Source organism: Trichosurus vulpecula, chromosome 1 (genome assembly GCF_011100635.1).
Source record: "Trichosurus vulpecula isolate mTriVul1 chromosome 1, mTriVul1.pri, whole genome shotgun sequence".
Lineage (NCBI taxonomy): Eukaryota > Metazoa > Chordata > Mammalia > Diprotodontia > Phalangeridae > Trichosurus > Trichosurus vulpecula.
Genome location: NC_050573.1, coordinates 481254547 through 481280135, shown reverse-complemented (window position 1 = coordinate 481280135; position 25589 = coordinate 481254547). Strand labels below are relative to the sequence as shown.

General features: G+C 34.0%; 1 protein-coding gene across 1 annotated transcript in view; it reads left to right on the top strand.

Annotated features, from left to right (window-relative positions):
• The window catches only part of MAN2A1 (mannosidase alpha class 2A member 1), a 211809-nt gene that overhangs the window by 110518 nt on the left and 75702 nt on the right, over positions 1-25589 (top strand). Inside the window, exons 10-12 of the mRNA XM_036735899.1 lie at positions 2528-2713; positions 10904-11018; positions 13281-13348. Of these exons, the coding sequence (XP_036591794.1) occupies positions 2528-2713; positions 10904-11018; positions 13281-13348 (369 nt within the window). The remainder of the gene's footprint in view (positions 1-2527; positions 2714-10903; positions 11019-13280; positions 13349-25589) is intronic.

Here is a 25589-nt window from a genome sequence, read left to right as displayed (position 1 = left end):
AATAGCTCCCAGTTCTGTGTCCTGTGCTAGCAGAGGGATCCCCTGTAATCTCTTTCTGACCAGTTTTCCAGTCTTGCCTTCTCTGGGCTGACAGTCACTGACATTGCTGCTGCATGCACACCACACCAGCCCCCATCCCAGTGTCACAGATCTCTTAAATTGTCTTGGGCTTGAAAAATATCCCACTCTAATGCTTTTTTTTTTTTTTGGCTGTGCCACTCCAGCATTCTATTTGAGGCATTACTTTAAAGGTTTTTGGAAGGGATGTGGAGATAGCTTGGCTGTAGGGCTCCCTCTGCTTCACCATCTTGGCTCCACCTCACCTTAATGTCTTTCAAGCATATTTAAGGAGTTAAAAAAACAGAGGTCCTGAGGATGGATCAGTTATGTTCTGAGAGTTTGAAGAGTTGAAAGAGAAGAGAGAGGAAAACAAAAACTGGTGTAGAAAGAAGAACCGAGACTTATGAGAAGAGTAAATAAACCCTGGGGAAAGAGCAGGTATAAAGTGATCCTCACTTATCTAATATAAACTAAAGGGGATAAAAAGCACATAGAGAACAAACAGTTTGGTGTAGAAATAATCTCAACCTCAATAGGGAAATCAGGGAGGTGGGGACTAAGAGGTTGGTAAAACCAGGGAGGAAATTGTTGCAAAGCAGAAGAAAATTCATAATCCTGAAGCAGAGATTGAAAGGAAAAGAGATGGGGCCAATCTGTTGGGAAATAGCTGAATAAATTTAAGACTTTAAAACTCTGGTCAGGGTAATGGCCCAAGCATGTTACCCATCTCCTGACAAAGAGGTGATAGACACCAGGTGCAGAAAGAGACATACTTGTTTGGACATGATGGGGATTTATTTTGTTTGACTGTATTTACTTGTTAGAGAATTTTTTTTTCTTCCCCCTCCCCTACTGTATTTTAATGAGAGGTAAGGATTAGGGAACATAGAGGGAATTATCAATAGTGAGGGAAGTATCTTTTTTTTAATTAGGCCATTGAAGTATTTTTTTTAAATGCACAGAAGAGAATAGTTTAAGTTCAGAAAAAAACTCAGCTTTGAAAGTAACATGGAATTTGTAACTTAATTTTTTTAAAGCATTGTTGTTCACAAGAGCAAATCCCAAAATCTGAAACAGTTTTAGAAAGAAATTTATTAGGTCAGTGTTAGTGCTGGAAAGAAGGGGTAGTTCCCTCCCCAGATACTGTTACATTATATAGAGTTCAGAAAAAGGCATTTGTCTTGTTGACCTCACTTAAGCAGTAAGTAGCCTCCAAGAGTTAGGCAGTTTGAGATGCGTATCAACAGGTAAATCAGTGTAATTTGGGGAACCCAAGACATAAGCTTTGGAGGGGGCAGGACCCAAAACAAGTACTGGGTGGAATCTAAGCATTTCTTACAACCACCGGACTTCCCCGTGGCATCTCTGAGGTCAGCCTGACCTCTACTGTAAGCTTTTTCATTAAATAATTTTCTAGCCACATAAACCTAAGTTCAAACAGTATTAATAAATGGTAAATAATAACCCACAACAGTGTGACATGGAGTTTCTCAGTTTCATACACAATTCTCTTTTTTGTGTAGTGTATTTGGAAATATTCACATATTTTTTATGTATGTTAAGAATTTTTAAAAAAATTTTAAAAAGAAGAATGAATTCTAGGTAAAAGGGGAACCACTGAAGTCAAGTTTTGAGAAAAGTTAATAGTAGTACACAGTGTTAGGAAGTAATATGAAATAAGAATAGAAAAGTAAATGAAAGTTAGATGGTAAATGGCTCAAAAATTCTGACAGGAAGCTTTTATTCTAGAGACTTTAGGAAGCTGCTAAAGAGTTCTGAGCAAGGTTGTGAAATGTTCAGGCCTCTTTCTTAAGAAGAGGTTCTCATTCTCTCCCTCTCTCTCTATTCTCCCTCCACCTTTTCCCTCTCTCCTCTCCCCTCCTCCCCTAACTCCTCCCCCTGGCCCCTCATATTTTGGAACTGGTGAGTTTAGAATGAGACTTTTCAATATAAATTTATAACAATCAGATGGCAAATCAAGGGTAGAGCTCAGGAGAGAAATTTTATCTGGATATATAGATTTGGGTGTCATCTGCATAGAGATGATAATTAAATCTATTGTAGTGGATGAGATCAGCAGGGGAGAAAAATATATAGAGAAAAGACTTAAATCAGCAAGAATCCCACGTGTCATCAAGTTATTATATTGAAGAATTAATTTGCTAGCATTGTTTTTTTTCCTAATGAAGTCATAGAATCATAGAATTTAGAATTGAAGGGGACTTGTAGAATTTAATTTAACCCCTTCATTCATATAGGTAGGGAAATTATGGTCTATAGAGATAAAATGTTTGCTCAAGGAAACATAGGTCATTAATACCAAGACAAGATTTGAAACTAGATCCTCTAATTTTAAATCCAGTGCTTTCCCCTATACTTCAGTGTTTTATTTTAGAAATCTTTGTAAAATACAAATATTGTGTATTGTTTCATAATATGTTTTATGTTGATATTTTTGTATTATTAGGGCTGCTGAGATTCTTTATTCTTTTGCACGAACACAAGCTCAGAAACATAAGAAGACAAGTTCGTTCCCTTCATCATCATATTATCAATTATTGACAGAAGCCAGAAGGAATCTTGGACTTTTTCAACATCATGATGCCATTACAGGAACTGCTAAAGATTGGGTGGTTGTGGATTATGGCACTAGGTAAAGTAGTTTTTAAAGGTTCTTTTTTTCCTTTTTTATATATATTTTATGATTAATTGTAGTTTTTTTTTTAATTTCTATATTTTAGTTTTAATACATCTTCCTGTATATGCTAAGTTGCATTGACAGTATTGCCCTAAATGGTATTTTTTTGTTTTTTGCAAAACCCTTGGCAATGTGTGAAGCCTTTCTTGTGAAACACAGTGACAAAGTACTGATGTAAACCACTTTTAAATTTAATGTTTTGCTATAAACTGTTTTGTTATAAAAACAGGTCATATATAGGAATAGTGCTATTGCAGAGGCGGGGGAAGTAGTTTTTGACTGAGGATTTATCATCAAATAAATAATCTGTATAAGTAATGAACTATAAAAGCAAATATTAAGGGAAGTGCTTGTTTTGATCAACTAATGGTATTGTTCTATTCTTGATGCCATATTGAAAGGCATGTTTACAAAATAAAGTATATGTAGAAGAAGGTGATCAGGATGGTGAAAGATATATATCAAATAGGAATGATCAGATGAATTAGAAGTCTTTAGCCTTGAGAGAAGACATTTTAGCCTGAGAATGGAGATAATAGTAGTTTTGTTCATATATTTCTTAGGATCATACATTTAGAGCTAGAAGGAATCTTTGGAGGTCATTGTAGTTCAACCCCCCAATTTTATAGATTAGGAAGCTGAGTCCTTGAGCAATAAAATGACTTGTCCAAGGTCATAAAGCAACAAGTAATAGAGACAGGACTTCATCCTCTCTATTTCTAAATTGAGTGCTCCTTCTATTATATACTACTCTACCTCTCTTTGAAAGACTGTTACATTGAAGAAATAGTGGACTTTTTTTCCTACATAACTTGAAAAAATGCAGTTAAGACTAGCAGATGTAACTTACAAGGGAGAAGATTGCAGTTGAATATATGATAAGCTTTTCAAAGGACTTTTCAAAAAGTCGAGTGGTCTGCCTTCAGAGATACTGAGCTTCCCATCTCATTTGAGGTTTACAGATATGTAGGATAAACACTTGTCAGGTGTTGAGAGGAAATTCAAACTAGTTATTCTGTAAGTTGTTTTGTAAGGTCCCTTCTAACTCTTAAGTCTTTGGTCTATCACTAATAATATAAGTAAAAGTTGTAAGATTAATTTATATAAATATGTATACACATTGATTGTAAAATGTGCCCCTTTATTACTTCAGTGTGCATTAAGCATGTGAAATTACACCTGTTTTATAAGAATTTACAACAATCCCTATTCCAACTATAACAAATGCTAACTATGCAGGTAATTCACATATTTGTTTAGCTTCATATTTAGGAAGGCTTTTGACTAATGATTTGGACTCCCACGTTCTCTCTTAAAAAACATTTGTATTGTGAATTCTACAATCGTCAACAATCACAAGCATCTCAAGACACAAAGAATAGGGAAGAGAACCATATAAAAAACCACGAATCTCTGCCACATTCAATGTGGTAGATTTTCTTTACACATATATAAATTACCAGGTAGCAAATTGTTGTTCTTTTTTTTTTTTTTACCCTTTCTCTATTTTTCCCCTGCCATCTGCAATTTAAAAAATTATTTATTCATGTTCCTCACCTTCATTCATGTCTAAGCACTCTCTTAGAACAAATATTTGTAGTCAAGCAAAACAAATCAAGATACTTGCCCTGAGAATACATGTGTGTTTCTTCACCCCTAACCCATCCGTTCTCTGCTGACTTGTGGAAGATAGATTTCCTTATTAGTCTTTGACAGTGATGACTGGCTGCTACTTTGTCCAAAATTCAGAGGTCTTTCAGAATCACTTCCCCTCACACTGTGGTCATTGAATAAACTGCTCTTGTTCTCTTCACTTCTCTTCATTCAGCATCAGTTCACACAAAACTTTCCATATTTCTCTAGACCTGTCTTATTTCTCATTTCATATGGCACAATAAAATTTGTTTTCGTATACCACAGTTCAGCCATTCCCCAATTTATGGGTGTGGATTTATGTATATGGTTTATAAAAGTTGTTAAAGCTATATAAAAGATATACCTAACAGCCTTGAAACATTTTCATAAAGTGTTCTAATTAGTATAATAATTTGATTGTGAAAATTGCATAAAGTCCTTGTTGCAAAAACACAATCAATATGTCCAGACGACTGGAAAGAAATAATCGGCCATATTGTCTTGGTATCTGCTCACTTTCTCTCATCTCTAATTGTGACATGGAGATAAGCTCAACACACTGAAACATCTGGCAGGTCATATCAATCTAGGGAAGCTTTCAGTATAAGCCAAGTGGTGTAGACCACTTTACTACAGCATTACTGAAGACCAGCATTACTACAGTTAGAGAGGCTAGTTATAGAAGTGTGGCTGCAGATAACATTTTTTCTACGGAGAAATGTTTGATAAGACATGATAGAGCTGTCTTCCCCAGCTGTAGACTGAGTATCTGGAGAAATTAATTGATCTTTGTAGTTTAGAGCTAAGATCTACTTTTAGAGTTTATTTTATATCCCTTATTTTGAAAATGAGGAAACTGAGTCCCAGAAAGGTTAACTGCCATTGCCTAACTAAGGGTTACACAGGTACAAATAGCAGACCCTTTGACTCCATACCCACTTTATCAAGCTTCATCTATAATTTAGTCTTTATAAGAACTTTTTGAGGTAGGTGCTATATAAGCATTATTATTGCCATTTTAGAAATGAGGAAACTGAGACTTAGAGAGTTTGGGATATTCCAAATCCATAGTGGAACCAGGATTGAAAAGATCCTTTGTCTCACAGACCAGTGATCTTTCTATTGTATTATGTTACTGCCTCCCCAAAACCCAGATTTAAGTGAACTTCTCTTTTTCTGTCTTAATATGTTGATGAGATATTTTCAAAACACTTAATTGAAAAGTCATGAACACAATTACCAGATCATTAGCAAAAATTGTTCAAAAGGGAGTTTAGAGTTTAGAAGGAGTTTAGAAAACATCTCTAACTATCAGTTGTTCAAGATATATTGAAGAAAGTGTTATAAGAATTTACCTATTTTGCTATTGGTTGAAACTGCTAGAAACTGTCAAATCAACACATTTAAATATTAGTTTAAATAAGCAGAATTTAGTAGTGTTATTTTTCCCCTTTTTATGTATCCACTTTTGGATTATCAGAAAATTATTTTCCTTCTTTGAAGTTATTTAAGAAATAAATGTAGTATCAGGTTCCTTTTCAGGCATAACTTTGAAAATAGAATGGAAGAATATACAAAGTTAGGAGCAAGAAAAATGGGACTATAAAAACCTATAAAAAGATGAAAGAAAGGAGGTTAATGTAGGAGTTTTAGTCATGGTTCTTCCGTTAACTAGCTGTCTGACTACATCTCAGTTTCCTTACCTATTTTAAGTAGAATTGGACTGAATTTTCTTAAAACCCATTCCAACTGTAACATCCTGGTGTTTTTAAATTTGTTGAAATGAGGGAGTGTTACGTAGTTTAGAGCCTACTAGTCGAGGAATTACAGGAAGTTAGAAATTTTTCCATGCACAGTTAGTATATAACTTATTTTTCCATCTTAGCTATCCACTGCTCTAAGATGGACTGTCTTTTTCTGATCCAAAAGGTAGCGCTCTTCATTTGTTGTAAGGTCTTAAAGCAGCTGACTGCTTATAATGGTGGGCGAAACTCCAGTGTGGGCAGGACCATATTAAAATGAAATTTACAGATGTTTAACAAATAGAAATACAGAACAAAATAGATGTTAATTCGTGGTTTTCTAAGTCTATATTCCGCAATCTTAAAGCATATGCTTTTACATTAGAGCTCTTCTAGGCTTCTAAGCAGGAGAATTACATGATTTATATGAAAATAAGATGTTAAGAAAAGACCTGAGTGGAGCAGAGTTGGAAGCATGAAGGCGCTAACCAAGAGTTGTTGTGGAATTGACAAGCACAGGAGCAGACCTAATGAGTTTTATTTTGGAAATTCCTTCGTGTTAGAGAAAAGATGTTTAGAGAGGCAGCATGGTATAAAGGGGAAAAAAATCATCAAACAGCATCTAAAGATTAATTTCTAGAATTATAGAATGCTAGTCCATAAAAGTCAATCAAATCAGCCTCCTCCTTTTACAGATGAAGAAACTAAAACCTAGAGAAATGACTTATTCAGGAGCACAGTTATTAGCAGCCTGAGGACATGAGACAAGTCCTCCATTCTGTGGCCCATCTTCCATATACTATATTATACTCTTCAAGCCCAAGTTTCTTCATCAGTAAAGTGGGGATAATACTATTTAAATTGCCCACCTAATAGGGTTATTGTTGTGAAAATGAAAAAAGGCTATTTTAGGTAAGTCCTTTGTAACCATGAAGCTTTTGTATAAATTTGATCTAGTTGTGGTATTAATAGTTTGTATTGAATATAAGGACTACAGCCTGTTGAATAGCACTGATTTCCATGCTTCTTTTAAAATAAACTTACTTGAAATTTGTTGTGGATTTACTGGACAAGAAAATTGCACATTTACAATAAGAATAAAGAGTATCTGTAGTTTACACATTTCTTTGGATTTTTTTTAAGTTCAAGTATAAAAGCCTACTTTCTTTTTTCTTTTTAAAATTTTTTTAAAAATTTTCAATTCTGAGCTTAAAATAAAATAAGCATTTCGATAATATACCAGAGTAGAAAAAATAGGAAAAAGAGGATAGCACATAAAACAAAATGTGTTACATACAACTTGCTTTTTCTTTTAAACATATAATAAAGTTATCATGTAACTTTCTTTTTTCCCCTCCTCTTCCACCTCTCCCTTACTCTCACCCTAGAGATGGCTACCATTACATACAAATATGTATATATGTGTGAAACCATACTATAAATACTTCTACTTACCAATTCTTTCTCTGGATGCAGAGATAGCATCTTCCTTCATAGGTCCCTTATATTTCATTTGAGTATTTATAGTAGTCAAAATGACTTAGTCAATCAAATTTGTTAAAATAATATTGCTGTTACTATATATGTAACACTGTACATACTGTATATGTGTTCTCTTGGTTCTGCTTGTTTCATTCTTCATTAATTCATGTTTTTCTAAAATCATCAAACTCATCATTTCTTACAGCACAGTAATATTCCATCATGATCAAATATCACAACTTATTTATATCCAGTGCCACCCCAATTACATTACCAGAAAATTGTTTTACTGAGTTTTCCAGTTACATGTAAAGACATTTTTTACATCTTTTAAAAAAATTTTGAGTTCCAAGTTCTCCTCTCTTCTTTCCCATCATTGAGAAGGCAAGCTGTTTGATGTATTTTACACATGTGCAGTCATGCAAAACATATTTCCGTAATAGTCATATTGTGAAAGAAAACTCAAGTTAAAAAAAAAAGAAAAGAAAAATAAAGTAAAAAAAAAAGTATGCTTCAGTCTACATTCAGACTCCCATCAGCTTTTTTCCTGGAGGTTCATCATTAGTCCTTTGGAATTATCTTGCATCATTGTTTTTCAAAGAATAGCTAAGTAATTCTTTCAGGAAGTGAACAGTGGTTCTAGGATATGAGAATGGTTTTCCTTGATAATTTCTTGAAAGATGAGGTCTAGTCTCTTTTTTTGATCATGGCTTTCAGGTAGTCCAGTAATTCTTAAATTCTCTCCTAGATCTATTTTCCAGGTAAGTTGTTTTTCCAATGAGATATTTCATATTTTCTTCTATTTTTTCATTCTTTTGATTTTGTTTTATTGTTTCTTGAAGTCTCAAGATGTCACTAGTTTCCACTTGTCCAATTCTATTTTTAAGGAATTATTTTTTTCAGTGAACTTTTATACCTTTTTTCGTATTTGACTAATTTTACTTTTTAAGGAGTTCTTCTCTTCAATAAATTTTCACACATCTTTTTCCATATGGCCAATTCTGCTTTTTAAGGAACTCTTCTCTTCAGGGAATTTTTGTATCTCTTTTGCCAATTTGGTTTATTCTGTTTTTAAGGTGTTACTTTCTTCAGGTTTTTTTTTTGAGGGGGGGAGGGTCTCCTTTACCAAATTTTTGACTCTTTTTTCATGATTTTCTTGCATCACTGTCATTTCTTTTCCAATTTTTTCTCTACCTCTTTGATTTTGAAACTCCTTTTTAGGGTTTTCCAGGAATTCATTTTTTTGGCCTGAGATCAATTTACATTTTTGTTTGAGGTTTTGCATGTTGAACTTTTAACTCCTCTGAGTTTTTGTTTTGATATCAGCGTAGTAACTTTTTCTGGTCAGGTTCTTTTTTTGTCATTTGCTCATTTTCGAGCCATTTTTTTTTTAACTTTTAGCTTTATGTCAAAGTGAGGCTCTGCTCCTGGGTGACAGAGGCATTGTCCCAAGCTTCCAGGTGTGTGTGTGTGTGTGTGTGTGTGTGTGTGTGTGTGTATGTGTGTATGTGTGTATGTGTGTGGGTGGCTGTTTTCAGAGCTAATTCTGAGAGTCTATAAGTTTTCAGTTCTTCCAAGGTGGTATGAGCTAAGGAGAGGTGTGGTCACAGCTCTCTTGGCTTGTGCTTTGGTCTATGAGCAACCACAAGCATTCTTTTTTACCCTGGAACCATGTCTAGTGTGCCTGTTCCTTCTTATTCTCCACCTCTCCCTGGGACTGCAACCCAGAACCACATATGGGTAATATAAGTGTCTTGTTGCCAATGCCAACAAAATGTCCCATCTAAACTCCTTCTGACCAATTGTACAAACCCCTTACTGTCTTTGGGCTGAGAGCTCTGAAAGCTGCCACTACTGAGTTGTTCGCAAGGCTTGGTGCTGGCTTGCTGGGGCACAGCCTGTGCTAGCATGGCTGGCCAGTACTCGACTGTGCTCCACTCTCACCCCAGTGAGTTGATCTTTTCTACTGACATTTTAAGTTGTCTTCAGCTGAAAAATTGTTTCCTCATGTCCTGTTGTTGATTCTGTCACTTCAGAATTAATTTTGAAGCATTATTTTAACATTGTTCAGAAGATAATTTGGGAGAGCTCAGGCAAGTCCCTACCTTTACTTCACCATCTTGGCTCTACTCCCTGTATTGGATTTTTTTTTAATGCATTCTAATAACTGTGAGAAGATTATAGCTGATGAAGATCATCTTTTTTCTTAAACTTCCCAGCTGGCCAATGAGAAAATATCATCATGCTCCTTTTATCTCAGCATTGCTACCTATGGAATGTGAGATCTCATTAATGCTTCTAGTTTCCAAGTTTTTGGTCCAAGTGTTTTCTTTCTAACTGAGCTATACACATTTCTGTCTCTCAAATGAGAGTAGTTTTTGTTACTTGGAGCAAATACTCATGTGTGTAGAATGAAAACTTTAGCTGGGTTATGAGTTACCTTTCCCCAAAAAGAAAATTTGTATTATTCTCAAATATTTTTGGTTGCCCAGTTCTCCAGATATTTAATCCTTTAGAGGAAACCTAACTTTTGCAAAAATGATTTTTATAAATAGAGCAAAAAACTTTCAAAGAACGCAGTATTTTCCCTCATTGGGGAAAAAAAAAAACCTGATGATAATCTATAAGAAGAAAGAATTAATTTTGGTGATTAGGAGTTTACTGGTATAAAAATGATCAAGATATCTATATAGTTCTACTTATTTGATTCTTTAAAGGTTTAAATAGATATGGTAGTATTTTAATTCATCAAATTTATTTCAAGATGGACCTTATGAATATAATTAGAAATGTTAACTCTCCAGACAAATGATTATGACCATATAATAAAAATGACTTATCAGCTGACTTGTAGATTTGTGAAGGATAGTCAGAAATCCCCCCCTCTTCCTTTTTAACTTCAGTCTTTGCCAAAAATATTGCTAAATTTTAACGTTCTTCTTCTTTTTTCTAATGATATTATGATAGAGGATCTTATGGTGAATCAGGATGGTCCTCCTGAACATTACTTTTCATTGTAGAGAAATATAGAAGAAAATGTAACACTTATAGAGGAATTTTATTAGAAGTTTTTTTTAAACTGAGATGATTTTTTAAAGCTTTTTTTGATACTCCTTGTTCTTGTGTGTATACATATATACACGCATATATATGCATGCATATGTGTGTTGATACATGTATGTGTGTATAATTAATAGAATTGAGGTTTATTATAGTAATAAAGAAACAAATGTGATTTTCTTGGCATTTGAGTTAGTTCTCAGAATAGTAAATTTTCTTTTTACAGACTTTTCCATTCCATAATGAACTTGAAGACGATAATCAGAGATTCTGCTCATATTCTCATTTTGAAGGACAAAGATGCCTACAGCTTTAACCCATCCATCCCCTTCCTACAGATGGTTAGTGTGACTTGATATTTTCATTCTTCTTTGAAACATATAGTTATGTTCTTGTTTGGTGTGCAAAACTAAGAGAGATAATGAAATGTAATTATCTCATTACCCACTAGAATGGGCATATACTATGATTCATGGGTTTGCCATTTGCAGATAGGTAAATCTATCCTTAGAAGCAGCTAGGTGCCTCAGTAGATAGAGCACTGGGCCTGGAGTGAGGAACACCTTATTTCAAATATGTGTGACCTTGGGCAAGTCACTTAGCCTCTTTTTACCTTAATCCACTGAAGAAGGAAATGGCAAACCAATCTAGTACCTTTGCCACAAAATCCACATATGGGGGTCATGAACAGTCACAACTGATCAACAAATCTAAACATATGATGAATCTGTTAGAAAGTACTAGGTGGAACACAGGTTACTATAGTGTCTGATACATTGTAGGTACTATGTAAATTCTAGCTAGTTTGTTTTCAGAATTTATTTTTTTGGTTTTGATAGGCAAAAAATTACATTTGAACTAGTTCCCATTTTTTCTTAGCCCAGATCAGAGATGGGTTGACACTTATACTGTCATCTTCTATTTTCCTCCAAAATGTGATGTCACTGCAATTTTGTTCTGAATGATCTTAATTAATTTTCTCAATTCAGACAAATCTTTCTGGCCCTTAAAAGCTCTTTGTTCTCTTGACTTACGAACGAATCATTAAGTGGAGCTAATGTCTACCACAAGGAAGAAAAATTGGCAAATTTATTAAATAGAATTCTATTAACACTTTTTTTTGTAAATAACTTTTACAGCTTTTGCATTTTTGTTACTCTCTGTTAGCAGATAGTAGGTATTTGCATTTCATAGGTACATTTAAATTTGTTATTATTTATATTTGTGTCAGGAACATGGTCTTCTTAAAAATTTTTATTTACAGGTTTTTACATATCTGGGGTAGCTAGGTAGATGATGCACTGAGCCTGGAGTCAGGAAGATATTGGTTTAAATTTGACCTCAGACACTTAATAGCATTGTGACCTTACACAAGTCACATTCACTCTGCTCACCTCAATTTCCTCATCTGTAAAATGGAGATGATAGCTCCTACTTCTTGGGGTTTTTGTGAGGGTTAAATCATACTTCTAAAGCTCTCAGCACATTTCCTGGCACATACCAGGCATTATACAGATGTTAGCTAGAGTCATCATCATCTGCGACCCCGTGTCTCTTTTAAGGTAAATTGAGGACACACTGAGGTAATGGATGCCTGAATATTACAAAAAGTATTAAATACCATAAGGGCTGGACCCATGATTTTTCCTAGTATAGGAAACTCCCTGTAAAGAATATTTTCCTAGCAAAGCCAGTCAGCATATTGTGTGCATCTTATAGTATTAGTTGCCCTGCTGCTTGCTGCCGGTTAGAGGCATCTTGGGTTCAAAGATGGCCAGTTCTCTATCCACTCTTACTCTAAAATTAATCTCCTTTGAATGATAAAAAAAAAATTATTTTTAATTTGTCACTTGATACTTTCTGTTAAACTGCTAGCTCCAATTTTTTTCTATTTTTAATTGCATGAGTTTTGGTCTTACATAATAATTAGATATGAACTTTAAGACTTGACATGAATGGAGAATTTTACAATGTATCAGTTTATGGTTAGAAATTATTCACCACAGTTGCAACAGCCATTTTTGAAGTGTGAATTTTGAAAGTGATATCAAGTTGTGGTATATGAATGTAATGGAATGCTGTTGTGCTATAAAAAATGAAGAGCAGGCGGACTTCAGAAAAACCTGGAAAGACTTATATGAACTGATACTCAGTGAAAGGAGCAGAACCAGGAGAACATTGTACACAGTAACAGCTACATTGTGTGATGACTGACCTTGATAGACTTAGCTCCTCTCAGCAGTGCAAGGACTTAAAACAACTCCAAAAGACTCATGATGGAAAATGTCATCCACATCCAGACAAAGAAATATGGAATCTGAATGCAGATTGAAGCATACTATTTACTCTCTCTTTTTGTTTTGTTTTGTTTTTTCTTTCTTAGGTTTCCTCCCATATGTTCTAATTCTTCCATACAACATGACTAATGTGAAAATGTGTTTAATAAGAATGTATGTGTAGAGCCTATATCAGATTGCACGCAATCTTGGGGAGGGAGGTGGAGAAAACTTATGGAAGTGAATGTTGAAAATGAAAAATAAATAAATTGGTTTGTTTGGAAAAAAAAGAGAAAGTAATATCAAGTACCTTGTTTATCCTTGTAGGAGAGTGAGCAACAATCACAAGATAGTCTGCCACGAAAAACTGTTATAAAGCTGAGTATGCAGCCAAGGTAAATATATAATTTCTGTATAGCCTGTTATTACTAATTTTTAATGTGTCTCAGTTTTTCCACATAATATTATTTCTCTACTGTGAGTTTGGTGCCAATTTTTCATTTCCTCAAGATAGAACTTTCCATTAAAAAAATAGGAATTCGCATTTTGCTACATTTTAGGCTAAAAACTCATTAACAGCTGAATTTGAAAGCAGTAGAAGCAGTATTATATTTAGTAGGTAATTGGTGGATAATAGTGGCATTTCCTTGTTTTAAGAAGAAAATCTTAACTTTAATTGTAGTATTGGCCATTGTCATTTCATACCTTTTGAATAACCTGTTTAATATCTTTTGCATTATCATTTGTTTTTAATCAATTTACAAAGCAGCTTTTTTTTTTTAAACAAACAGAACTTCATTAACTAAATAAATGCTTTAAGTAACTGAGCTTGCCTAAAGGTGGGTTTTACTGTATAGTGCTCATTAGGCATCTTTTTTTCCCTTTGCACTAAGGATGTTATCACCTTCCCTTAAAACTAATGATGTGAAATAGAGTAAATGATGAAGAAGGAGAAGATAATGTTTGGCAGAAATGTAATGTAGTTAGTTAACAAAGTTTTTTGGAAAAATGATGAATAACTGAATATTTGTATTTTCATTTATCTTTTCTTTAGGATTTTTTCCCTTATTCTGGTTAAGCTTTCTCTCATTCATTATCAGTTGATTTCATCAGTTTAAGCTTTTTTCGTACAATGATTCTTAATGCCATAAGTATAGAAGTTTAGTTACATCGTGCAAATTGTAGGTTAAGTTGAAAAATGATGTAATTCGTTCTGAGTGCTATTGATTTCAAATGAATTAAATTTAAAAACTATTTGAATGACAGACTATAATTTTATTATTAAATATATAATAAAATTTGAGGCACACTGGAGGCTCAGAGTGTATGGACAAAGTGACTTCATATTTGCTGACATATCCTGGTGAGCAGTAGTGTTGCCATGCCTCAGCATGCCAGTTCTAAAGAGCTTCCAATGAGAAAGGTCAGCATTTGTGAAAATGAAGGAGTATGAATATGGGACCTGGCCTAATTGTATATTACTTAAATGCTAGAGTTGGTGTAGTTTTAAAAGGCTTTTTTTGGATAATGTTCTGATGTTCTTTCTGTAAAAAAATGTTTATTCCTGTTGCCTGTTCTTTTAAACATTTATTGCTGATAGGCTTGACTCTAGGTGTTATCCTTTTTCCTATTACTTGTCTTTTAGCAGCTTTTTATTGCAGCAATAGTATGGTACATGAGTGTGAGCTTCTCTCCAGACCCATACCTGCAGCATCTCCAAATAGCCTAGCCTTACTTTTGGCATAGAAGTGGGCAGGTAGAAGAGAGGTAGGTTTATGAGTAAGGAAAGGTTTCTCATATTTTTAAACTTTGATACTGAGAAATACGTCTATGTGATCAGAATGGAAATTAATGATTCCGTTAATAAAGTATGACTTTTGTGTGTTGTATTAAGCTATTTAATGTTCAAATAGTTATCTTTACTTTAAGATTGACAGATATGTAGCTCTAGCCACTTAATATTTTACCGTTTTCTTCTGGTTGGAATGAATTATGAACATTTCTGATGTGAGGTTGTTAGCTATTTCTCATTTATTCTGCTTACTGTATTATCAGTTTCACAGACTTTTCCCCCCTCTCAATATTTGTTTTTTTATATAAGAGGACTTCACATATATAAAATGCCCATATATTTGGTTTAAAATAAGATTCTTATAAGGATGCATGTAATTATCTAAATTCGTTTTTCTGATTTAAATACTGGATTACATTTTTGGATCATCTTTCCAAAAGTAAGCAAAGGGTAGAGAAATGTCTGATTTGTTGCAGAATCAAGTATGTATTTTTTTTTAAAAGATGCTGTTAATTATTGCTTGTACTCTCATGGATTTAATGTGTCTGTCTTTTCCTTTCTCTTGAAGAGTATATGGAGAGGGGATTATTTTTATTTTAACTGTACTATGCATTTAACATTTGATTTATAAATTAGCCAAAAGCAATGAATTTTACATTATGAATTATGGTGAACTTCACTTTGCTAGTAGCATTACTTTCTGCGGCCCAGTATATCTAAACATTGGCCATGTTAGTCTAGAAACCTACAAATATCTTTTCTTTCTCCTTTCTCTTTGTACTCTCTCAATCATTTCTTCATTTCTCATAGTTTAATTTATCATTGTTATTCAGTCAACTTCTACAACTATATTTGCAACCTAGTTATTTTTTATTGCTCTCCAGTATTATGTTTCTAGCACTTCTCAGTATTGGTTACACTCTATCCATTGCCTTCTCCTCATGCTGTATTTACCTATACTACCATCACTCAGTAACCTCTTTTCCTATGAGGTTTTTTCTGTCTATTTTTGTCACCAACCAAGATAGCATCTATCTACCAGCCTACAGGACACTCTTCTTCCTTCTTCAGCGACTTTTGTGCCTGGTTCACAGTCTTTATTCCCCCCTTCCTGCCTAGGAAGTCTAGGAGACTGCAGCCATACCTATTAATATTCCCTCAAGTACCTTAACTTACCAGTTCTCAAATTTAATTCGTTTCCCATGACCTACTTCTATCATCTTATCTCAGCTGCCTCTAGAAATGGTCATACTCTTCATGTTGCCATTATCCATAAATGTTTATCCACTTCTGTTTTCATGAACTCTCAAATTTCAGCCATAATTTGTCTCCTGACCTACAGTCTCAAATTTCCAGCTACCTATTGGACATTCCTAGCTATATACTACAAAGACATCTTGAATTTAATATGTCTAAAACTGAATTCAGTTTTACTACCTGCCCCTTTTGTCCCCCAACTTTTTCTTCTTCGTAATTTCTGTATTACTCTTGAGCGCATCCTTAACCTCCTAGTCACTCAGCCTCACAACCTAAGTGTCATCTTTGATACCTTACTCTTGCCCTCCATGTCCCACCAGTTTCTGAGTCCAGTTACTTTACCTTTGAAACATCTCGTTTCAAAACATCCCTTCTATCTTCTGATCCTACCACTATTCTGGTGGGGGCCCTCATCACCTCCTGCCTGTACTATTTCCGTAGCCTTTTGTTTGGTCTCCCTGCTTCAGGTCTCTCCCTACTCCAGTATGTCTTCCACTCAGCTGTGAAATTTATTTTCCAAAAGATCTTATTTGGCTAAGTCACCCCTTAATTTGACTCCATTGGCTCCCCGTTACCTCCAAGATTAAATATCATGTTCTTTGTATGGCTTTTTAAAGCCTTTTATAAAACCTTCACATAGTCTTCTACTTTTCCAGTCTTAAATCGTACTGGCCTTTTTTCTGTTCCTTACACAAGACATTCTGTCTCCAATTCCAGGTATTTTCACTGATTCCCTCTTTGCCTGACACTCTCTCCCACTTCATCGTTGCCTCCTGGCTTCCTTGCCTTCTTTCAAGCTTAACTTTCTGTGGTAAGCCTTTTTTAATCTTCCATAGTCTCAGTGCCTTTCCTCTGATGTTATCTCCAATTTATCCTGCATACATGTTTTTTTTTTCTTACGTAATTGTTTGCGTGTTTTCTTCCCCATTATACTGTGAGATCCTTGAGAGCCAGGACTCGTTTTTGCTTTCCTTGTATCCCTGGCACATAGTGGCCACATAGTAGATTCTCATTTATTTGACTTAACATTTTCTAACCGAGAACATCACTTTCTGAGTGTTCCATTGGCATCTGAAATTCAACATATCCAAAGCATAGCTTACATTTCCCTGCAAATGTACCACTGTTTATCTTCACAATCTTCACTCTCACTTATCCTCTCATAAAGACTTATTATTACCTCCATAATGACTCTTACATATATCCACTTCTTTCCATTCACATGACTCCCACCTGAGTTCAGGCACTCTTCCCTTTGTAATATGTATTGCAATAATTCTCCACTCAGTCTTCCAGCTTCCCTTCTTTCCCTTCTTTGATCTCTTCTTGATAGAACTGCCAAATTGATATTCTTAAAGCACAGGTCAAAAAATGAACCACCCTTTACTAAACACCCCTTATACATCAGGCCCTGTGCTTCTTACTAAGGATACTGAAAAAAAAATGAAATAGATCCTGACTTTAGGGAGCTTATGGTCTGTTAGGGAAACCACATGGCAGCATCTAAGCTTCCTGAAAGGATTTTCCTTAAACACACATTTGTACATGTTATCCCTTTACTCGGTAAGCTTCAGTGGCTTTCCATTGCCTCTGGAGTAAAATATAAACTCTTGTGTTTGGCTTTTAAAGCTCTTCACAACCTAGCCCCAAGTTAAATGTCCAGCATCATTGTACATCATACTCCTTCCCATACAGTCCATCCAAATTTGATTCTCTTTTTTCCCCTCATAAACAACATCTCATCTCAAATGAGAAAACATACATACAGCTCTTTTCAAATCTGATAGCACTATATAAATGCTAGAAATTATTGTTACTGTTAATATCATCATCATTATCATCATCTTCTTTGTACTCTTTGCTCTTGTTATGCCCTATGACTGGAATACAAGAAATCTTCATCAGTATCTCTATGAATACCTTACTTCTTTCAGGACTCAGATGAAGCACCACCTTTGACATAACATCATTCCTAGTGCTGAAACTTCCTTTCTAACTATTTTTTACTTATTTAGAAAAATTTTAAATGTTTTCAATTAAAATTTTTCAATTAGCAAAATTTTACCTTTTCTCCTTCCCTCTATCTCCTCCATTGGGAAAAAAAAATGCAAAACCCTGCTACAGACATGTATAGTAAAAAGAAAATAATTTTACATTGTACATGTCCAAAGGAAAAAATTGTTATTTTGTACTCTGGGTCTTTCAACTCTCTACCAAAATGTTATTAGTAGCATGCTTCATTAGTCCTTTGGATTTGTTGTTGGTCGTTATGCTGATCAGAATTTCTAAATCTTTCATAATTGTTTCACTTTACATTACTACTGTCTTTGTACATCTTGTTCTCCTTACTTCACATTGCATCAATTCATACAGAATCTCCCCAGGTTTCTTTTAAACTATTGCCTCATCATTTCTTATAGCTCAGTGTATAGTCTGCACAACAGAAATATTTTGCAGAATCTAAAAACTTCAGTTCACAAATTGTGGCAAAAAAGACAAAACAAAACCTCAGATTGTGGCAAATCTCACAAAGAAAGGAAAAAAAACTAGAAGAAGAAAGGCAAAAAAAAAAAAGAAGTTAAAAGAAACCATCTCAATACAAACAGAACATGCTGATCTTGTAGACAGGATGCATAAAGACAATTTAAGAACTATAGGGCTCCCAGAAGAACTTGAAAAATCCCCAAACCTGAATGTCATAATGAAAGAAAAAGAAGAAAACTGTCCAGAACTTCTGAACACAGAAAAAAATGTCAATCAAAGGAATCCACACATCACTGTAGAAATAAAGAGGAAAAAAACAAAAGTTAAAAAAAAGACCCCTGCAAACTCCAGGACACATAGTGCTGATATCTGCAATTCCATTGACAAGGTAAGAGACCATGAGAAAGACCTTCAAATGCAGAGGAAAGGAAATTTGAATTAACATGAAACTATTCTGCCCCCACCATAAACTTTAGGATGGAGTAAAACAATGTGTTGTGAAGAGCAAAATAGCCCAAGGACAAAACCGAGGATGACATTTCCAGAAAACAGAGGCAAAATAATTTAGAAAGATAAAGTAACAACAGAGGGACCATTTAGATTTTCTTCCTAAAAGGATACAAGGAACAAAGGCAAATGTGAAACTTGAAGTGATGGTGGAGGAGTAGATTTGAAACAGCATGGACTAAATCTCACTATAGTTCATCTACAAGGGTGTGTGTGTGTGTGTGTGTGTGTGTGTGTGTGTGTGTGTGTGTGTGTGTGTGTGTGTGTAGTAATAAATACAGAAGGTAACAGCACATGAAAGAGGAGGGAGAAGGTGAAAGGAGGAATATGTGATGTACTCTAATCAAGTCAATGATAAGCAGTGAAGACAAAATAACTCCTGTAGCCTTTCAGTCAATCATTAAATATTTATTGAGTGCCTCTTCTGTGGCAGGCACTATGTTAAGCACTGGATATACAAAAAGAGGCAGAGAGAGATGTGGCAGCAACACTGCAGAAGTGGGGGCTGCCAGGGAGTTGAATGTAACGGGAATTTATGTAAAGCTAGAACTGGCTGCAGACCCTTTTCTTTTTCTTTTGATCTTTTCGTGATACAGACTTAGCGGTGTTGCTGATACAAGAGTATGCACAGTTCTATAGCCCTTTGGGTGTAGTTCCAAATTGCTTTCTAGAGTGGTTGGATCATAATTCCTAATTAGTGTCCCTGTTTTTCCACATCCTCTCCAACATTTTTCATTTTCCTCCTATGTCATGTTATTTTTCTATGTTAGCCAATCTAATAAACAGGTTGTACCTTAGAATTGTTTTAATTTTCATTTCTCTAAACAATAGTGATTTAGAGGATTTTTTTTTCATATGACTATTGAGAGCCTTGATTTGTTCTTCTGAAAACTGCCTATTCATATTTGGAGAGTGACTCTTATTGTTATAGATTTGACCTAGTTCTCTATATGTTTGAGAAATGAGGCCTTTATCAGAAAAACTTACTGTAAAATTCCCCCTCCCTCCAGTTTCCTGCTTTCCTTTTAATTTGGCTGCATTGGTTTTGTTTGTGCATAAACTTTTAAATGGCATGTAATCAAAATTGTCCATTTTATATCCTGTAATACTTTCTGCCTCTTATTTGATCATAAATTCTTGTTTCTTTATTCATAAACCTGACAGGTGAACTATTCCATGTTCCCCTAATTTGCTTATGATATCACCCTTTATTCTCTAAGTCATGTAACCTTTTTGGCTTTAATTTGGTAGATGGTGTAAGATGTTGGTCTACAAGTTCTGGGCATTTTATTTGGCTCTCTCACATGCCTGGAATGCTCTCCCTCCTCATCTTTATCTGCTGGCTTCTTTCAAGTCCATGCTAAAATCATATCTTATATAAAAAGCTTTTTCCAGTTCCTCTTAATCCTAGTGTATTCCCACTGTTGATTATATACTATATATAGCTTGTCCATATTTGTTTGCATATTTTCTCCCCTATTAGATTATCAGTTCCCTGAGGATAGGGACTGTGTTTTGCCTTTCTTTGTATCCCTAGCACTTAACTCAATGCCTGGTATATAGTAAATGTAAAAGGCACTTAATAAATGCTTATTGATGGATTTTTTAGCATCTAAATTCATAAAACCTTAACTGAGCTACAATAATATGTAGTGGTGGAATAGTGACAGATTTCAATATCCTTATGTCATTTTGGGATAAATCTAATGGAAAAACAAGATAAATATCAAACAGGACAAGTTACTGAAGAAGCTAATACTAAAAAAATTCATGGTGTCTTCAATATGAGATTTCATATTTCTCAGAACCCCATGAAATTTTCCCCAAAATTGACCATGTATTAGAAAACAGATATTTTAAACAAATGTAAAAAGACACAAATAATATAGTAATGTCATAATAGCGGACTTCAATGTCTCTCAGTTTAGGCCAAATCAAATAGACCAATAAATAAACAAGAGGGGGAAAAGATGTAGATTTGACCATATTCCAGAAAAAAAAATGGAGTTTAATGACTCAAAGAAACTTCTAAATGGGAATGCTAAAGAATATAAACATTTCTTAGCATGACATGAAACTTCACACTAGGAAATACATCCTTTACACATGCTAACAGCAAAAATAACAGTTCAGGAACCAAAAATGAAAGCAAATAGACCCAAATGGAGAGTTAAATAATAAGTGGGTACAATAACAAGCAATAATAGTAATACATATTTATTTGAATATCTATATATGAATCATAATAGCAATTAATATTGGAAAATTATAATGATAAAACTACAGTTTCTGGAACTCAGCTAAGTCAGTCCTCAGGGGAAATATGTCTCTAAAAACATTAACAAAGTAGAAGAGGAGATTAGTAAACTGATTATGTATTTTTAAAAATTGAAAAGCCATCAAATCAGAAATGAATGTAAGATATATTAAAATTAGAGATGAAATTAGTAAACTGGAAACCAAAAAAATCTAAAGAAATGACAAAAAAACTAAAAGCTAGTTCTTTTGAAAATACTATCAAAATGGATAAACTTTAGCCAACCTAATTAAAAAAGAGAAGGGTAGAAAATCAGCTAAACAGTCACAACAGAGCAAGAAAAAATTTTAAAACATTCTCAGAACATACTGTCATGGTTATAACTAAGAAAACGGATGCAAACAAAAAAAATTAGAGGAATAGCCCCTAAAATATAAAATACTAAGACTAGCAGAAGCTCAAATAGAGATCCTAAATTATCTCTTTTCAGAAAAGGAAACAGTACTAGATGTAATGGAATTATACATATCCAAAAAACAAAGGGGGGAGGGGCATCTAGTCCTAATAGATTCACAGGAGAATACCTTCTAATTTTTAAAGACACAGTGCCAGTCCTGCAGAACTTATCCAGAATTGAGAAAGAAACACACTTTTATCACACTCCTTTTGTGAATCAAATGTATTATTAATCCCTAAACCAGGGAAGGATAAAGCATACAAAGAGTACTGTAGATCAATGTCATTAATTGTTTCAAAAATTTTAAATAAAATATTGTTATGCAGACTACTGAAATTCACCCAACAAATCACTTATTTTTATCAAATTAGGTTTATACCAGGGATACAAGGATTTTTCAACATTCAAAAAGCAATTAACATGATTTATCATTATTATTAAAGGCAAAACTGTATAAAACCATATGATTATCTTAATCAGCACAGAGAAAGTCTTTGACAAAGTATAGCACTCATATATGGTAAAAACCTTCCAGAATGCTGGCATTGGGGGACCTTTTTTAAAATATCATTATACTGTATCTATCTAAAACTTCAAACAAGTGTTGCATGCAATGGGGATGTACTAAATAATCCCCCAGTAAATGCAGCAGTAAAGGAAGGATGCCCATTATTCCCAATTATTATTTGAAATAGTTTTGGAAATGGTAGCAGCGATTCAGGAAATTGAAGAGAACAAACATTTGTTAATATGTGCCAGGTATTGTGTGAAGCACATTACAAATATAATATTGTTTGGTTTTCACAACACCTTTGGAAAGTAGTTGTTATTTTCCCCATTTTACAGAGCAAGTTGTAGCAGGCACAAGTTAAGTGACCTGCCTAGAGTCACAAGCTAGTTCGAGGTTGTATTTGAACTTGGGTTTTGCTGAATTCAGGCCCAGCGCTCCATCTACTTTGCCACCTTTCTGTCCTGAGAGAGAAAATCAAGGCATAAAGTTATGTAAAGAGAAAATTACCCCTATTTGCTGAAGATATTATGGTTTCCATGGTTTACAAATACTATGAAGTTAGTGAAAATATTGAGAAAATTAATAGTTGTCCTAAAGTCGTATGATATAAAATAAACTCACAAAATTTGAAATATTTCTATAATAACAAATATGAGTCAATAAGTATTCTTCAAAACAATTCTGAAATACTTGCAGATCAATCTACTAGAATATATGTAGTTTGAGTCACAAAGAAATCCTGGAAGAAATAAACAGCAGTCTAAACAGATTGAAAAATATCCTGTGCTCATAGCTGGGTCACACCAATATAATAAAAGCAAAAATATTACCAAAGTTAATTTACAGTTTTAATGCTATACTAATTCAACCAAATCAAAGGTTTTCATAAGAGAACTGGATAAATAACAAAATTTATTTGCAGAACAAAACATCTAGAATGTGAAGGGGAGGAATAAGATGGAAAGAGTATTTTCTAGTGTTCGAACTATATTTTTAAAAGATTTTATTGATATTTTTAAACATAAATACAGATCATCCCCATTCTATGAAGTCTTTGTGCTTTCAATATTTTGCTTTTTTAAAAAAATCAATACCAGTCTTTTTCTATCTTCCACTCTCTCACCTCATTAGAAAACAAAAGAAGAGAAAAATAAATTCTTTGGAACAAATGCACATATTTGAGCAAAATGAATTCCTGCAGTGGCTGTATATAGAAATATTTAGGCTTCATTCTCTATCCTAAATCTGTCACCGGTCACAGATTGCATGTTTCATCATCTGTCCTCTGGGGTGACGGATGGTCACTATATCATGATTCATACGGTTTTCAAATTTGTTTGCTTTTGAAGTTTTTGTTGCATAAATTGTTCTCCTGGTTGTGCTTATTTCATTTTTCAATTGATATATCTTCTTTACCTTTGAAATAATCTATTTCCCCATTTCTTGTAGCACAATAATATTCTGTCACATTTACATATCATGACTTATTCAACCATTCTCAAACTATTCTAAAGCAGGTATCATTAAAACTATTTGGTCTTACCTACGTAATATAGAAATATATCAGTAGGATAGACTAGATCATAGAATCAGAAAGAATGCAACTCATTAATCCAGTTCAAAATTCAAAAAACTATATTACATAAATTACTTAGGAAAGCATTCTCTTATTGAAAAAAAATTGCTAGGAAAACTGGAAAGCAGCCTAGCACAAATTAATCTTTTACCACTTATACCACAATAAATTCGAAATGTATTTGTGATCTTAATATTTAACAGATCATATGTCTCTGCCAGGGCATGTGATACATTCTTAACCAAAGAATAGATGCAATTAGAAAAAATAAAATGGATAACTTTGATTAAATGAAACAGAACAGTTTCTGAACAAACAAAATTAATGCATCTAGGATGAGAAAGGAAGTGTTGAAATATGAAATAATTTTTTTCTACTAAATTTCTAAAATAATGATTTTGTATCCAAGCAAGATACATAAACAACTACTAGATTTTACATTTACATAAATATATTCACACATATCATATGTACATACATATCATATGTACGTACATACCATATAGACGCAATCCAAATAATATATAAACAATTCTCAAAAGAATACAAAATATTGATAACATAATAATGTTCCAAATCACTAATAACAAGAGAAATGCAAAACAATCCTGAGGTTTCACCTTTTACTCTGTAAATTAGCAAAGATTATAAATGATGGTAATAGAGTTGGAAGGCAAGAGATCTGGTTTGGATTAGTTGGCTTCTGAGGTGACCTATAGTTCTGAAAGTATGCGACGTGATAATTGTCAAAGGTATTAATTTATTTCACACCCTTGATAACACTAGTGGAAGTTAAGAAAATATACTATTTTTTAGTCTTTGGGGTCCTTTTTTTATTTTTATTTTTTGAGGCAGTTGAGGTTAAGCAGTTTGCCCAGGATCACACATCTAGTAAGTGTCTGAGGCTGGATTTGAACTCAGGTCCTCCTGACACCAGGGTCAGTGCTCTATCCACTGTGCCACCTATGTCCCTTCTTTGGGGTACTTTAATATCACCAACTATTACTTCTGGGTGCACTGCCCAGTAGTCTGTTTGGAATTAAATATGGACCAATGCCTCACCCTATTCCATGATAAACTCCAAATAGTTATATAATCTAAATATGAGAGATCATATCATGACCAAATTATAAGATCGAAAACGATGCTACCTTTCAGATCTGTTTATAGACAGAGACTTCATGAGCTACAGAGGGGCTCATTCAGCTAACTTTTTTTTTTTGGAGGGGGGAAGGTATGGCACTTGGGGTTAAGTGACTTGCCCAAGGTCTCACAGTTAGTAAGTGTGTCAAGTGTCTGAAGTCAGATTTGGACTCAGGTCCTTCTGACTCTAGAGCCAGTGCTCTACTCACTGCACTACCTAGCTGCCCTATTCAGCTAACTTATTTTCAAAGGCTTCCTTTGTGACAGTTAACTTGTTTTTCTCCTAATGTTTACATTAGATTTGTTTGTGTAGAAACTTTAAAATTTTTACACAAAGTTTTCCATTGTCTTGTGTTTTTTACCTTGTTTTCACCTTTCTTTGATTCCCAGGCATTTAACATATTACTTATCATGGAGGAAGCCTTTATTAAATACTGACTGAACGAGTGGCTGGAGTATTGACGTTTACACTGAGTTTTTGTTTTTTTTTAACTGAGGTGGGATGGGATGTTGGAGAGGTACAGTGGATAGAGTGCTGGGCCTGGGAATCAAAGAAAGGGAAAAATACTCTCTCCCAAGGTCTAATGGATCACACAACATAGATTATAAAACTTTGATTTTTGTAAAATTTTTAAACAAACAAATCTAATGT